At 42.0% G+C, this 14,544-nt stretch overlaps 1 protein-coding gene across 3 annotated transcripts in view; it reads right to left on the bottom strand.

Annotated features, from left to right (window-relative positions):
- Positions 1–427: 427 nt before the first annotated feature.
- The window catches only part of LOC129827801 (platelet-derived growth factor receptor beta-like), a 52,295-nt gene continuing 38,178 nt past the window's right edge, over positions 428–14,544 (bottom strand). The window contains exons 7-23 of one of the 3 annotated variants that reach the window (XM_055888997.1): positions 13,008–13,188; positions 12,477–12,592; positions 12,064–12,187; positions 11,568–11,776; positions 11,181–11,275; positions 10,927–11,056; positions 7,904–8,008; positions 7,640–7,750; positions 7,226–7,385; positions 6,870–7,036; positions 6,257–6,375; positions 5,944–6,066; positions 5,605–5,716; positions 4,990–5,089; positions 4,753–4,858; positions 2,619–2,902; positions 428–2,230 (exon numbers count right to left, since the gene is read on the bottom strand). In XM_055888997.1, the coding sequence (XP_055744972.1) occupies positions 2,077–2,230; positions 2,619–2,902; positions 4,753–4,858; positions 4,990–5,089; positions 5,605–5,716; positions 5,944–6,066; positions 6,257–6,375; positions 6,870–7,036; positions 7,226–7,385; positions 7,640–7,750; positions 7,904–8,008; positions 10,927–11,056; positions 11,181–11,275; positions 11,568–11,776; positions 12,064–12,187; positions 12,477–12,592; positions 13,008–13,188 (2,396 nt within the window). In that variant the 3' untranslated portion in view covers positions 428–2,076. Of the gene's footprint in view, positions 2,231–2,618; positions 2,903–4,752; positions 4,859–4,989; positions 5,090–5,604; positions 5,717–5,943; positions 6,067–6,256; positions 6,376–6,869; positions 7,037–7,225; positions 7,386–7,639; positions 7,751–7,903; positions 8,009–10,926; positions 11,060–11,180; positions 11,276–11,567; positions 11,777–12,063; positions 12,188–12,476; positions 12,593–13,007; positions 13,189–14,544 lie in introns of all 3 variants that reach the window. The other 2 variants (XM_055888996.1, XM_055888998.1) reach the window with 2 other exon arrangements.

Genomic DNA, 14,544 nt, shown 5'->3' with positions numbered 1-14,544 from the left:
ACCAGGGAATAGAGAGAGAGTGTGTGTTTGTGTGGGGGGGGGGGGGGGGGGGGGGGGGGCGTTCTGCTAAAGGCTTGAAAAAGAGAGGCTTTGATAGGACTGGTTTATAACGGATGATATAAGTCTAGCTGGGCTTGGGGAAGTTTGTTTGGATTTGCTGATTCTCAACAGCTAGCTCTTTGAGTTAGGCTCTATTAATGTGGGGACGTTTTATCTCTTCTACATTGATTGAATAAAGCCAAAGCATTAAAAGACGAGTCTGAGTAGAAAGCACGTGTTGTTGTTGAAGTTATGACAGCTGAACAACACAGTTCATATTTTCTGTTAAATAGCAGTACCCTGCATGTCATTGAACTACAAAAAAATAGCCAACAGGAACTGTCCCTCATTAGCTAATTTAAAAGAAGACAGTAAGGACAAAATGAAATGAGCTATCATATTTTCATTATAAACTTTTATTTTCACATAAACACTTATAAACTACATATAAAAATACATTCGTAAATATACAGAGAAGCTTTGGTACCATAGCGTGTGTGTGGTAAATATTCTACAATATGTAGTGTTCTGCATTCTGTGTTCCTATACCATGTGACAAATATGTACAAGGAAGCATATCATCTGTATTTCACTGGTTGTGTATGTAACGATAGGAGAACCTCTGCGATTACAAATTACCTCAGGTATCATATAATTGCTTCAAGAATATAGATTCAAATCTTTATAGCCATATTTCTGTAGAAGATCTCCTTCCATAGAAATGCTTATTGTATATCCTTTTGTATGGATACTATAGGCCATATATTTGTCTCTTTCATAGAACTTTATACAATACACAAGCACTTCAAAGATGTCAATCATAGTCACAGTACAAAACAATGTAGTCATCTTGTGACAGGTGTGCTAAGGCAGTGATATGCTCAGATTATTTCTCATTCAGTCAGTACCGCCGTGTAAAAACATACATTTCTTTCATATCTCTCATACATCATTCAATCTCTTATGTACTGTACCTTAAATCGTTTTCTTGGAAATGTTTTCCTAAACATTGTAAAGTGCAACATTTATACAGAATTGTTTAAAACAAACACTATATAAAATGTAAAAATAAATCTATATAAAACTAAAGACGACATAAAATGATAATTTGAGACATACCATTTACTGAGTGTATAATGTTCTGCTCAATTAAGGCTAATGTATGTTTAGCTCTTCTCAAAATGAATTACATTCTCGCAAAATAACCTGGAGTTGAAAATAGAAAGTACGCATTTGTGACTTAAGAACAAAAAATCCTCAGTGCAACTAGAATATCATATTCAATTCATGTTGAGAAGTATAGATGCCATAAGATTGTGTTAATGTTTTTTTTTAACAACTAAAGTACCTGTCCGAAAACTGGAACTTTTTCACACAAGCAAAATGTAACAGTACATGCTCCACTTTTAGTGATTTTCAAAACTGAAAGGGTTTTGGAGGCTTAATGTTTTTATCTTCATAATGTATATAGTTCTGCATGTAGTTCTGTCCTTGAGCTGTTCTTGTCTATTAATGTTCTATTATGTTATGTTTCATGTTTTGTGTGGACCCCATGAAGAATAGCTGGTGCTAATGGGGATCCTAATAAAATACAAAATAACATAAAAATACAACACATGTGAAAGGAAAAATGTGAATACAAATCACCATAGAAACACTGCAATAGTGACCACAATGTTACACAGTATTTTACAAATCATGAATCCCTAACTTAAAAGTAGATTCTTATGTGATACTGATTATTTACAATTCTTATGTGAGGGCTTTGCAAATGGTCCCTCTATTCAAGATGGAGTATTTTGCATCATCAATCAACATCAATGATTAAATGTATCACTCTCTCTCGTAGTAAATATAGATTTTGAATAGATTTTCAGCACATCATTCTTTTGAAAGCACCAATTGTGAAATATTTGCTAAAGCAGTGGGAGTTGTTTTTGTTGTTAGGGTTACCTTCTAATTGAATTTGCTACATTTTCTCTTAATCCACTAAAGCTATTCAGGAATGTCATACTTTCACCAAGTTCCCTGAAAGGCCTACAGGAAGCTGTCTTCCGCTTCCGGTGTTCCAGAGGACTCCAGTGGAATCAGGGCCTGGTTGGCATGGAGATATTTCTCCTCTGGAATGGTGTCTGCCTCCACGGTCTCCTGGGAGATGGAATCAGCCTCCTCGTCCTCCAGAGCCCGAGAACTACAGGGAATAACAACACACATGTTATTTCACGAACCAATCTGGGATTCTATGGCTTATTTCAGGTGAAAATTATGCATTAATTTAAGTAAGGTGCCTATAAATTCCATGTAAACTATCCATGTAAACTAAGCCATCTAGGCTCATCTTAGATTTCTGCTTAAATATCCTGTGTACTGTATGCACAATCCTTATAGCTCACAATGTATACATGGTAACATAAGACAGCTTTTGTCTCAATCCCACATCTGGCTGTGTGGGTTAGTGTTGTAACAATACAAGGTCCTCTAGAGTAAATCTGCCTCATCTGTCCTGCATACCATGCACTTGGCACACGTCTGCAGTCAGTCAGTCAGTCAGTCATATAGCGTATGTCAGATGGCTATACCTTGCGAGGCTTTTCATTGGAATGTCGTCAGCCTCGGAGCAGACTTCCTCCTCAGGCTTGGGGTCCGGGATGGGTATGATGTAGTCGTTGTAGGAAGCTTCCTCACCATCTGCCTCCGGTCTGAAGTCCCCAGTGAGCGTGTAGGGGTTGGTGTCCTGGGGGGTGGCAGGGGCGGTGGAGGGGGTTAGGGCTGGGGTGGGGAAGTGAGAGGAGAGCCTGGGTTTGGTGCGGACCACGGCTGGGTGGTCACGCTTGAAGAACTCATCGTTGACCTGGCAGTATCTCTACACCAATAAACAATCAATGACATATGTCAACAATCAATAAACACCAAACTGATACATGAATCATACATCCATAAACAATGCATACATATTTCATATACTCTACCGTTTAAAAGTGTCACGCCCTGACCATAGAGAGCTGTTTATTCTCTGTTGGTTGGGGCGTGAAAGTGACTAGGGTGGGTCATCTTGGTGTTTAATGGTTTATATTGGCCTTGTATGGTTTCCAATCAGAGACAGCTGTTTATTGTTGTCTCTGATTTGGGATCATATTTAGGCAGCCATTTCACCTTTGTGTTTCGTCTACAGATAGTTGCCTGTGTGCACACCAGTAGCTTCACGTTTCGTTTGTGCTTTTGTTGTTTTGTTTGGTGAGTTTCTGTTTATTAAAAGATGTGGAACTCTACGCACGCTGCGCCTTGGTCCGATTACTATGACGAACGTGACAAAAAGTTTGGTTGTCACTTAGAAATGTCCTTGTTTTTGAAAGAAAAGCACATTTTTTTGTCCATTAAAATAAGATGAAATTGATCAGAAATACAGTGTAGACATTGTTAATGTTGTAAATGACTATTGAGGCTGGAAACGGCAGATTTTTTATGGAATATCTACATAGACGTACAGAGGCCCATTATCAGCAACCATCACTCCTGTGTTCTAATGGCACATTGTGTTAGCTAATCCAAGTTTATCATTTTAAAAGGCTAATTGATCATTAGAAAACCCTTTTGCAATTATGTCAGCACAGCTGAAAACAGTTGTTCTGATTAAAGAGGCAATAAAACTGGCCTTCTTTAGGCTAGGTGAGTATCTGGAGAATCAAAATGTGTGGGTTCGATTACAGGCTCTAAATGTCCATAAACAAAGAACTTTCTTCCGAAACTCGTCCGTCTGTTCTTGTTCTGAGAAATTAAGGCTTTTCCATGCGGGAAATTGCCAAGAAACTGAAGATCTCGTACAACGCTGTGTACTACTCCCTTCACAGAACAGTGCAAACTGTCTTTAACCAGAATAGAAAGAGGAGTGGGAGGCCCCGGTGCACAACTGAGCAAGAGAAGTACATTAGTGTCTAGTTTGAGAAACAGACCCCTCACAAGTCCTCAACTGGCAGCTTCATTAAATAGAACCCGCAAAACACCAGTCTCAACTTCAACAGTGAAGAGGCGAGTCTAGGCAGAGTTCCTCTGTCCAGTGTCTGTGTTCTTTTGCCCATCTGAAACTTTTATTTTTATTGTCCAGTCTGAAATAGGGCTTTTTCTTTGCAACTCTGCATAGAAGGCCAGCATCCCGGAGTCGCCTCTTCACTTCACTTCTCAGTAATAAGAATAGACTGACGAGTTTCAGAAAAAAGGTATTTGTTTCTGGACATTTTGAGCCTGTAATCGAAAACACAAATTCTGATTCTCCAGATACTCAACTTGTCTAAACAAGGCCAGTTTTATTGCTTCTTTAATCAGAACAACAGTTTTCAGCTGTGCTAACATAATTGCAAAAGTGTTTTCTAATGATCAATTAGCCTTTTAAAATGATAAACTTGGATAAGCTAACACAATGTGCCATTGGAACACAGGAGTGATGGTTGCTGATAATGGGCCTCTGTACGCCTATGTAGATATTCCATTAAAAATCAGCCGTTTCCAGCTACAATAGTCTTTTACAACATTAACAATGTCTACACTATATTTCTGATCAATTTCATCTTATTTTAATGGACAGAAAATGTGCTTTTCTTTCAAAAACAAGGACATTTCTAAGTGAAACTTTTGAGCGGTAGTGTATGTCAATGTGGAAACACCTTGGTCCTCAGATGCACAGATACATGTAAAGCGGAAGAACCCTGTATAAGGTACCTTTTTATAGCTGTCTGTGAGCATGTTCCCCATTGTGTGCACCAGAAAAGAGAACTCTGGCCTCCTCTCGTACTTCTCATCCCAGCACTTCTGCATGACTTCATAACTGAAGGACAAGGTACAGAAAATATAAATGTACTTTCTTAAATTCTCTCTGACACACAATACTAGAATCCTGATGACTCTTTAAGAGAGGTCTTTGGGAGGGATGGTCTTGGTGCCATTCTAGAGACTTACACTTCATCGGTGGCGTGGTTAGGTTTGGCCATGCGATATCCTCTCTTTAAGGCACTGTAGAACAGCTCATTCATGGGCAGATCAGGGTAGGGGGCTCCTCCTGTCAGAACATAAAACAATATTCAAAGGCTGATCAGTCTGAATGTACTTTTCAAATCTTAAAGTCATGCTGAATCAAGAGATTCCAAAAGTTTTGTTTTCCAAGAAAAACGTTTGCAAATCACGCGGCTTCACCCTAAATGAACAACTTCTCAATAGGTGCTCTTGTTGTCACGGCAGTTTCAAAAACGTTTTAAAAATCCCCAAATGAATTGATTATGAACCCTGACTGTAGATAACAACAAGAGCTCATCTGACCCTGAAGACAGACTCAGGATTAGATAATCTGATAGACAACTTCATTGCCTGTCTGTTTAGACAGAGTGAAACCTTTACACGTACATATTAAATAAACAGGGTCATGTAATCAAAGTTGCACCCATACTACTACTAATATTTCTGAACGTAAATTAACTCCAGGTAATAGGTTGTTTCGGTTTAATCAAACAGTAATCTCTTGTCTTCGATCGATCTATTAATAATTAATGGGGTTCTGTTTCATGTATGTCCTTGTACCCAGGGTGAAGATCTCCCAGAGCAGGATGCCATAGGACCAAACATCACTCAGGGTGGTGTACAGGTTATGGAAAATACTTTCTGGGGCCATCCACTTAAGAGGAAGGAACGTCTGAGAGGGGGAAGAGGTCAGAGGAAAGATTAGCATCAGCCAGGTACTGAGAAGTAGGTTACAGCAGCAGTTATGGATAATTACAATTGAAGTAGGTTGAAGGTCATAATCTATGGTGTTATCTTACTGTTATCTTTCAACATGTATGTAGTGGTTACCATTATGGTCATGTAATGTTTCATGTGTGTGAGTGACCCTGGTTGACCCTGAGTGAGCCTGCCACTCACGCTGCCTTTGGAGACGTAGTTGGAGTCATGCATGATGTCTCTGGCCAGACCAAAGTCACAGATCTTCACCAGCTTCCCCTCACAGATCAACACGTTCCTGGCGGCCAGGTCACGATGGACACACTGGGGAGGACAGGGTTCAACAACAGGGTTACAGGGAGACATGGTCAGCTGGGACATTTAGTACAGATGATGAAGTACATTCTATATCCAGGTCTGTACTTTGCTAACCTGGCACAATAAAAAATAATACATAAATATAGAGCAATAAAGTTTTGATTCAACTAAAATAATACAATATAACATCACATACGTTCTTGGAGGCGAGGAACTCCATGCCCTTGGCCACCTGGTAGCTGAAGCCAATGAGGTCAGAATAGCTGAGGGTAGGGCAGTCACTGATGACCAGGGCACTGTCCACTGTGGTCTGGTCTGGCAGGGAGGGCAGAGACATTGATGGAAGGGTTCAGAGGTCAAAAAGAGGAAGGAGACAATGTAAAGGTGAATCGGTTTCCAGGTGTTACACATGGACAGCAAATATAGTATGTGTATAGTGACGTCGACTTGCTAAAATACACAGAGAGGCTTCTGGAGGTCAAATAAACAATATCACTGTCTTTTCCTGTCTGCCAGTCAGTCCGCCCATCCTTTCACATGTGCTTCCCATATGTCTGGCATGCAATAGACAAGAGGAGGCTGGTAGGAGGAGCTATAGGAGGACAGGCTCATTGTAATGGGTGAAATGGAATTAATGGTACGGAGTCAAACATGTGTTTTCCATATGTTTGATGTGTCTGATATTCCATTCCAGCCATTACAATGAGACAGTTCTCCTATAGCAGGCTCCCATGCAATAGACCTACATTGTACAAAGTATACATAACGCTTTGGCTTTGTTATTAGCATGTATTTCTTGGACTCTGTACCTTGTTCCTGGTAAAGGTGGTGCTGGTAGGGCGACTCATAGGGAGAAGGTTGGATGTCAGTGTATTTGATGGTGTCTTTAAGCTCCTGCATGGGGACGTACACCGTGGGCTCGTCCTTACTCATGTCCATGTAGCCACCGTCAAACTCACTGCCAAACGACACGTAGCTGCCAAGATATTTGGGACACATTAGGATAGTGGAAAAAAACACAAACAAATGTTCAATGTATGTATGGCCTCATTTTTGTAATTGACAGCTTGTCTTTTTTGCTCCCATTCATATGTGGTTATACAGTTAACCTCTACTTTATCTTCCAAACACAGACCTGAGCCCCAGAAGAGGAGGTAGCACTCACCCTTTCCTCTGGCTGAGAGGGGTGCTCCCTCCAGAGACGCGGCAACCAGAGTCCTCCTGGTTCTTCTCAGCGTAGTACTGCAGGAATGTGTGCTTGTTCCTGTGTAAGTAGTCCACCAGGTCTCCATAGCGACAGTACTCCGTCACCAGGTAGAGAGGACCTGAGATGTGAAAGTCACAAATAAAGGACAATTATTTCTCTTCATCAAGGGAATCATTTGTGTGTTACACGTGCAATTATGTGGTTAATCAAATTGAAAGTTTGTAGCTATGACGTTATAGTCTCCCTAGGCAGATGGGTAGCCTCCCACATTAATAATGTTCCAGTATACATGGTGTTGCCCTAGGCATGGGATTTCAGAGGCTAATGACTTTAGTTTGGGATTGTTGCTGCGGTGATGGGGGCAGAGCTCACCCTGTTTGGTGCAGGCTCCCAGCAGGTTGACGATGTTGAGGTGAGGCCCCAGGTGGCTCATGATCTTCAGCTCTGACATCAGAGCCTGGGTCTCACTCCTCCTGGCTGTGGCTGGTGGTCAGAGGTCAGAGGACACAAAGGTTAGTGAACAGGAAATAAGACTGAAACTGGATTGTTATCTTACCAAACAAACCAAGGACAAGTTGGCTAAAGCAGAAACATACTGAATTAAAACTGCATATGAAGAGGATTGTTATCACTTACATTTGAGCATTTTCACCGCCACTTTCGTACTGGACTGGGAATGACCAAGACCGTATGCAGTCGCCTCGACCACCCTGCCAAACGCCCCGGACCCAAGAGTACGACCTGGAACACAACACAAACATTGGCCAAATCAGAACAGTCAATATGTCAACGTTTAACTTGTATTCTCCCAATTAAATACACTATCAAATAAATATTGGCGGTATCCGCATATACAGTGCATTCGGAAAGAATTCAGACCATTTCCCTTTTTCCACATTTTGTTACGTTACAGCTTTATTCTGAAACGGATCTACACACAATCTACACACAATCTACACACAATAACCTATAATGACAAAGCGAAAACAGAAATACCTTATTTATATAAGTATTCAGACCCTTTGCTATAAGACTCAATATTGAGCTCAGGTGCATCCTGTTTCCATTGATCATCCTTGAAATGTTTACCACCTGTGGTAAATTCAATTGATTGGACATGATTTGGAAAGGCACACACCTGTCTACATAAGGTCCCACAGTTGACAGTGCATGTCAGAGCAAAAACCAAGCCATGATGTCGAAGGAATTGTCCGTAGAGCTCCGAGACCGGATTGTGTTGAGGTACAGATCTGGGGAAGGGTACCAAAAAATGTCTGCAGCATTGAAGGTCCCCAAGAACAGAATGGCCTCCATCATTCATAAATGGAAGAAGTTTGGAACCACCAAGACGCTTCCTATAGCTGTCAGCCCAGCCCAGCCAAACTGAGAAATCGGGGGAGAAGGGCCTTGGTCAGCCAAGTGACCATGAACCCAATGGTCACTCTGACAGAGCTCCAGAGTTCCTCTGTGGCGATGGGAGAAACTTCCAGAAGGACAACCATCTCTGCAGCACTCCACCAATCAGGCCTTTATAGTAGAGTGGCCAGATGGAAGTCACTCCTCAGTAAAAGGCACATGACAGCCAACCTGGAGTTTGCCAGAATGCACCTAAAGGACTCTCAAACATGGTGGTGGCAGCATCACGCTGTGGGGATGTTTTTCAGCGTCAGGGACTAGGAGACTAGTCAGGATTGATTAAAACACACTATTTTGCAATGCAGGTCTACAATACCCTCAACAGCACTCTGTAGGGTAGCATCATGGTGAATCCGGAAGACAGCTAGTTTCCGTCTTCATCTGGGTACATTGACTTCATTACAAAATCTAGGAGGATCATGATTCTCACCCCCTTTCATAAACTTGCATAATAATTATGACAACTTCCTGAAGACGTCCTCCTACCTATCACAGCCCTTGCAGCATCAACTGACATGTTGTCCACCCAATAGTAGTTGACTCAAAGAGAGAGACAATAGTTGAACAGTTTTGAACAAATTAATTTATTTAAAAATGAAGGAAAAGCAAGAGAAAGCAAGAGAGAGAGATAGATTTAGTTATTTATTTTTTCACTTTCACTTAGCGAATGGAGCTAGCTATTTTAGCCTACTCAAACACCTGGCTAAAACAGAGAGGGATGCTATGTTAGCCCGCTGGCTATGGCTACTCCAACTCTTCCAAGTTAAGATAAGCTTTTGGTTTAAGTAATTTATTGCCACCGGGGCCCACCGGTGTAACTGCTAAACTGTTTACTGACTGTACACTGTTCTGCATGATTGCAGCGGGTTTACTAACGCGTTAGTTCTAGTAGGTACACTATATTACCAAAAGTATGTGGATACCTGCTCATCGAACATCTCATTCCAAAATCATGGGCATTTATATGGAGTTTTCCCCCCTTTGCTGCTATAACAGCCTCCACTCTTCTGGTAAGACTTTCCACTAGATGTTGGAACTTGCTGCAGGGACTTGCTACCATTCAGCCACAAGAGAATTAGTGAGGTTGGGTGTTGATGTTGGGCGATAATGCCTGGCTCACAGTTGGCGTTCCAATTAATCCTAAATGTGTTTGATAGGATTGAGGTCGGGGCTCTGTGCAGGCTAGTCAAGTTCTTCCACACCGACCTTGACAAATCATTTCTGTATGGATGTCGCTTTGTGCATGGGGGCATTGTCATGCTGAAACAGGAAAGGGCCTTCCCCAAACTGCCACAAAGTTTGAAGCACAGAATCATCTAGAATGTCATTGTATGCTGTAGCATTAAGATTTCCCTTCACTTAAACTAAGAGCCTAGCCTGAACCTTGAAAAACAGCCGTTATTCCTCCTCCACCAAACTTTACAGTTGGCACTATGCATTGGGGCAGGTAGCGTTCTCCTGGCGTCCGCCAAGCCCAGATTCGTTTGTCAGAATGCCAGATGGTGAAAGGTGATTCATCACTCCAGAGAATGAGTTTTCACTGCTCCAGAGCACAATGGCTGCAAGGTTTACACCACTGACATTAATGTGGTGACAACGATGTAGGCTGTGTGTAGCGGTTAGCGGTGATGATATAAATGTTTGGCTAGGAAAGTTTTTTTTGCCTGGTCACAGACAGCTGATGTGTTGTGCACTGAAGTCCACAAGCAAAGTGAAAAGGTGAGGAGGAGAGTGCGTAGATGCGTGAAGGAATAATACAATGAGCAAAATATTCATGCTGTTTGTATGTGGCTACTATGAAACTGAACTGTGTTTGTGTATGATCAGGGGTGTATTCATTCTTCTGATTCTGTTAAAAAACATTTCTTAAACGGAAGCAAACGGAATGAAACAGGGATAAACATGCCTGAATGTGCAAGGCGGTATTGAATGTATCAATGTCTGTCACCTTGGTTACCCACATTTCTCTCAACCTTTGCAAACTTTCATTCACAGGCTAGGTTCTACAACCTCATGATGGGTATATGGAAAATTCTAGTATCATGTAGAAGTCTAAATCTATCGCTGTTACATTGAACTTGATGAATGAAATACGAATGACAGTCATCCATTATGCTGTAATAGAATTAAGGCCATTCTCATGAAAAAAATAATTGTCCTCCCTCATCTTAAACGGCACCGACCGCCACTGCAGTGTATATTGTACATTGGTACCCCCTTCTCCCGTGGTTCCTGGTCCTTACCCAGCACCAGGCTGTCTCGAGCCATCTCCCAGGCCAGGTCGTAGGGCAGGTGGATGGGGTCGACGTAGATGTACTCATGGCCATCCAGACTCACCGACTCTATCACCTTCCATCTAATCTCATAGCGAGGCTTCTGAGGCAACACAGAATAGTTAGAGTTACCCAATCACTCAGGGACATTGAGATACTATGAGTGAGTTGATAGTAGTTGTTGTTTAAACATTATTCACTGTGTCTTCTCTGTGTAGTCTCACCTTCCTCCACACAGCGATGAGGATGATGATGGAGGTGATGAGGATGACCACCAGGGGTAGAACCGCAGCCAACACTGCCACCTGGGAGAACAGAGCTGGAACACAACACAGAACATTAACATCCAACTATTACATAGTAGAAATACAGTAGTCTACAGATTTTTTCCTAGTATAACATTTACCCAGAACATAAACTATGAATTATCAGATTTGTTAGTTCTGGACTGGAACCAAGAGCCTGCATACCCTGCAACTCTTCAGGACTTGAGTTGCCTAGTTTATCCTTCCTTGAATAGAGTTTGTGGGTATAGATACATAGAACCCCATAGATAAAATAATGTCTTCAATAATAACATCAATATTTTGTCTTCTATTTGAGATACGTACTGCTGGACACCAGTTTGACGTCTCTCCTGCGGACTCCTCCCTCGTTGCTGGCCTCACAGCGGACGATCACCTGCTGGGGCTTGTGGAAGGTGACCTGGCTGCGGACCTGGCCCACCTTACGGCTCTCATTGAAACTGATGTTGGTCTGGATACTCAGGGTCTCAGGGTCTGACACCAGGGGCTGCCACACTGTGCTCCGGTTACTGCACCTGGGAGAGATGTTCTAATGATAATCAATAGTGCAGTAGTACAGGTGTACGTACTTCTACTGCTACCTCTACTCAGTTGTGTCAGCGGTAAATGCTGTCAGCTAATGCCCTCAGAGCAGACTCGGGTATAGAAGCAGTCTAATAACCCATAGTTGGCCTGACTTCAGTTTAAACTGCAATTACTAAAACACAAACGGCAAAAACGAGTGTAAGCAAAGTGTGCCCTCTAGCGTTCACAGTGTGACAGAGACTGTGATGATGATGATGATCATGATGACATGACTCACTTGAGCATGCTGTCACAGCTGAAAAACTGTATGGAGGGGGAGGGGACCCCCTCAGCCACACAGATCACTGCATGCCTCTTCCCTGGGAGGTGGTGGTCTGACAGGTCTGTTATCTGAGGGGGAACTACACAGACAGGGATAAAGGGTTAGGAACTACATATCCCCCGACTCTAGATGATAAGTGTAGGTCAATGTTGAGCCATGTTGCCTCTCCATAGTCTTAAGTCTAAATATACTTTTTATCCTCATCGCCTCTCCTTTATTTGCACTGATCTCAAAGCGTAGGGAGGGTGAAAAAAATGGACCACGGCGGATGTAGTTCTTTGAAATTAGTGCTGATTACGAAAAGGAGGAGTCACAAAGGACTAATGAGATACACCCCAATGGTTTATGTTGCTTTGAAGGGTACTCACCTTTGACCTCCAGATCAAATGTCACTTCCTTGGTGTCGTCTCCGTTGGCGACGAGAACAGTGTAAAGTCCCTTCTGTTCCGTCCTGATCCTCACCAAGGTCAACATGCTGACGTACCTGAGTTAGAAGAGAAAAGGAGAACCACACCGTTATAAACGTCATGAAATCATTCACAACTGATCCTGGATAAACCATATTTTAGCAGGACTAAAGCATCTTAATCAATCCATCAACGTCTGTAAGACCCTAAGACCTTCTGAGACATCCAGTTCCTATCAGTCAACGCAAGATAATACCAGCAGGTAACCCAATCCTCTCAGACAGCAAGGCTACATCATTTAACCCCCAGCAGGAAGCAGAGAGGGTAAATTCCCCAATGAGTGGCTAACGTGATGCATTGCATACCATGCAAGTGTACTTGTAAATCCTGTTGATCTGTTGTTCTGCTTTCATGCAATGACAAATAGACCAAGTTATTGATACATTCAATCTCCAAATTGATTAGAATTGATGATCGTCCAGGTGGTCTGACCTGGTCTCGTGCTCCTGCCTGGTGATGACGGTGTTGTCTCCGTTGACGGTGGCGTTGTCTTTGGTCCAGCGAACACGTGGAGCGGGGTAGGACTCGATCTCAACCCTCAGCTCTACGTTCTGGTGCAGCTGGGCCGAGACGTTACGCTCCTGGACAGACCTCAGCTCCACGAAGCCTCGCTCTGACGGGTGAGGAAGGTTGTCATTAGTGACCACATTATAAGTAGAGCACCTCTGTTTACTTCCTGAAAGAACATGTGGCCTGCAGGAGGGAAGAAATAGACTAATAGGATAGAACTTCCCTTGCCTGGGTGAAAGACTGGCACCCAGGCAAGGGAAGAAACCATTAGGCCTTTACATCGTGATCCATAGCTCTATACTTAGTGCTCTTATAATCTGGTGCCCAGTATGGGATAAACTATACACCATGAAATCAAAAGTACCTTATATTAAATGCACTGTATTCAGTTTATTGCTGATTAGGTACAGTATTCTGTACTGTATACAATGAGGTAGTTATTGTTTACACTGCTGCTACTCGCTGTTTATTATCTTTGTATAGTCATTTTATCCCTACCTACTCTACATGTACAAATTACCTCGACTAACCTGTAACCCTGCACATCGACTCGGTACCGGTACCCCCTGTATATAGCCTCGTTATTTAATTTTTTTACTTTTTTCCCCTAATTTTTTTACTTTAGTTTGTTTAGTAAATATTTTCTTAACTCTATTTCTTGAACTGCGTTGTTGGGTAAGGGCTTGTAAGTAAACATTTCACGGTAAGGTTGTATTCGGAGCATGTGACAACTACAATTTGATTGGATTTGATTGATGACGTGCTCTATTGAACTGGTTGGAACGAGGATCTGTCATTTCCAGTGGGCTGTCCAGAGCATTCGTCCAGAGCACTGGAGAGAGACAGATTCACAGCAAGCATACCCTGGCTCTGAATTAGGCAGTTTATACATGACTGGTTGCTGTGGCCTAAATATAACACACCTCAGTGGGATCAGAGTAAGCAGAGGCACGGCTGTAGCTTAGGCTATATCCAATACTCAAAGACGGAGAAGGTGAAAGAGAGAAATGTTGGTTTTACCCTTCAAAAAACATTGTTGACTTTCAATTTACAGCTGGTTAGCTGCAGTTAAGTTGAATGACTTTAAATCATTTGAAGTAACTTCAGAAGTTAAAAACACAGATAAAAAAATATTTCCAGTTTGCACTGCTGTTTCTGATTCTATACAATCCCTCAGATTGGAGAATTTTGTAGATTAATGTTATTAAAAATAATAATTCAATATTATTTTGATTTTAATTGATGGTGGTCTCACAAAACACAGAAAACACAGACGATAGCAAGCTACATGAAAAAGTCAAATAAATCAAATGTGGTTTATTTGAACATAACTCTCTCTCACCTAGTGCATGGAGGTTCATGTTATGAATGGTGCTCTTTCAGTCTAAAAAAGACCCATAATAATAAGCAATCCAGTCATAGTTTGTTTTGAGAGAGTCTCTCCCTGTCTCCTTCTCAC

The sequence above is a fragment of the Salvelinus fontinalis genome, chromosome 29, assembly GCF_029448725.1.
Source record: "Salvelinus fontinalis isolate EN_2023a chromosome 29, ASM2944872v1, whole genome shotgun sequence".
NCBI lineage: Eukaryota > Metazoa > Chordata > Actinopteri > Salmoniformes > Salmonidae > Salvelinus > Salvelinus fontinalis.
The sequence above is the reverse complement of the archived record's forward strand: the minus strand, read 5'-3'. Positions and strand labels throughout refer to the sequence as shown.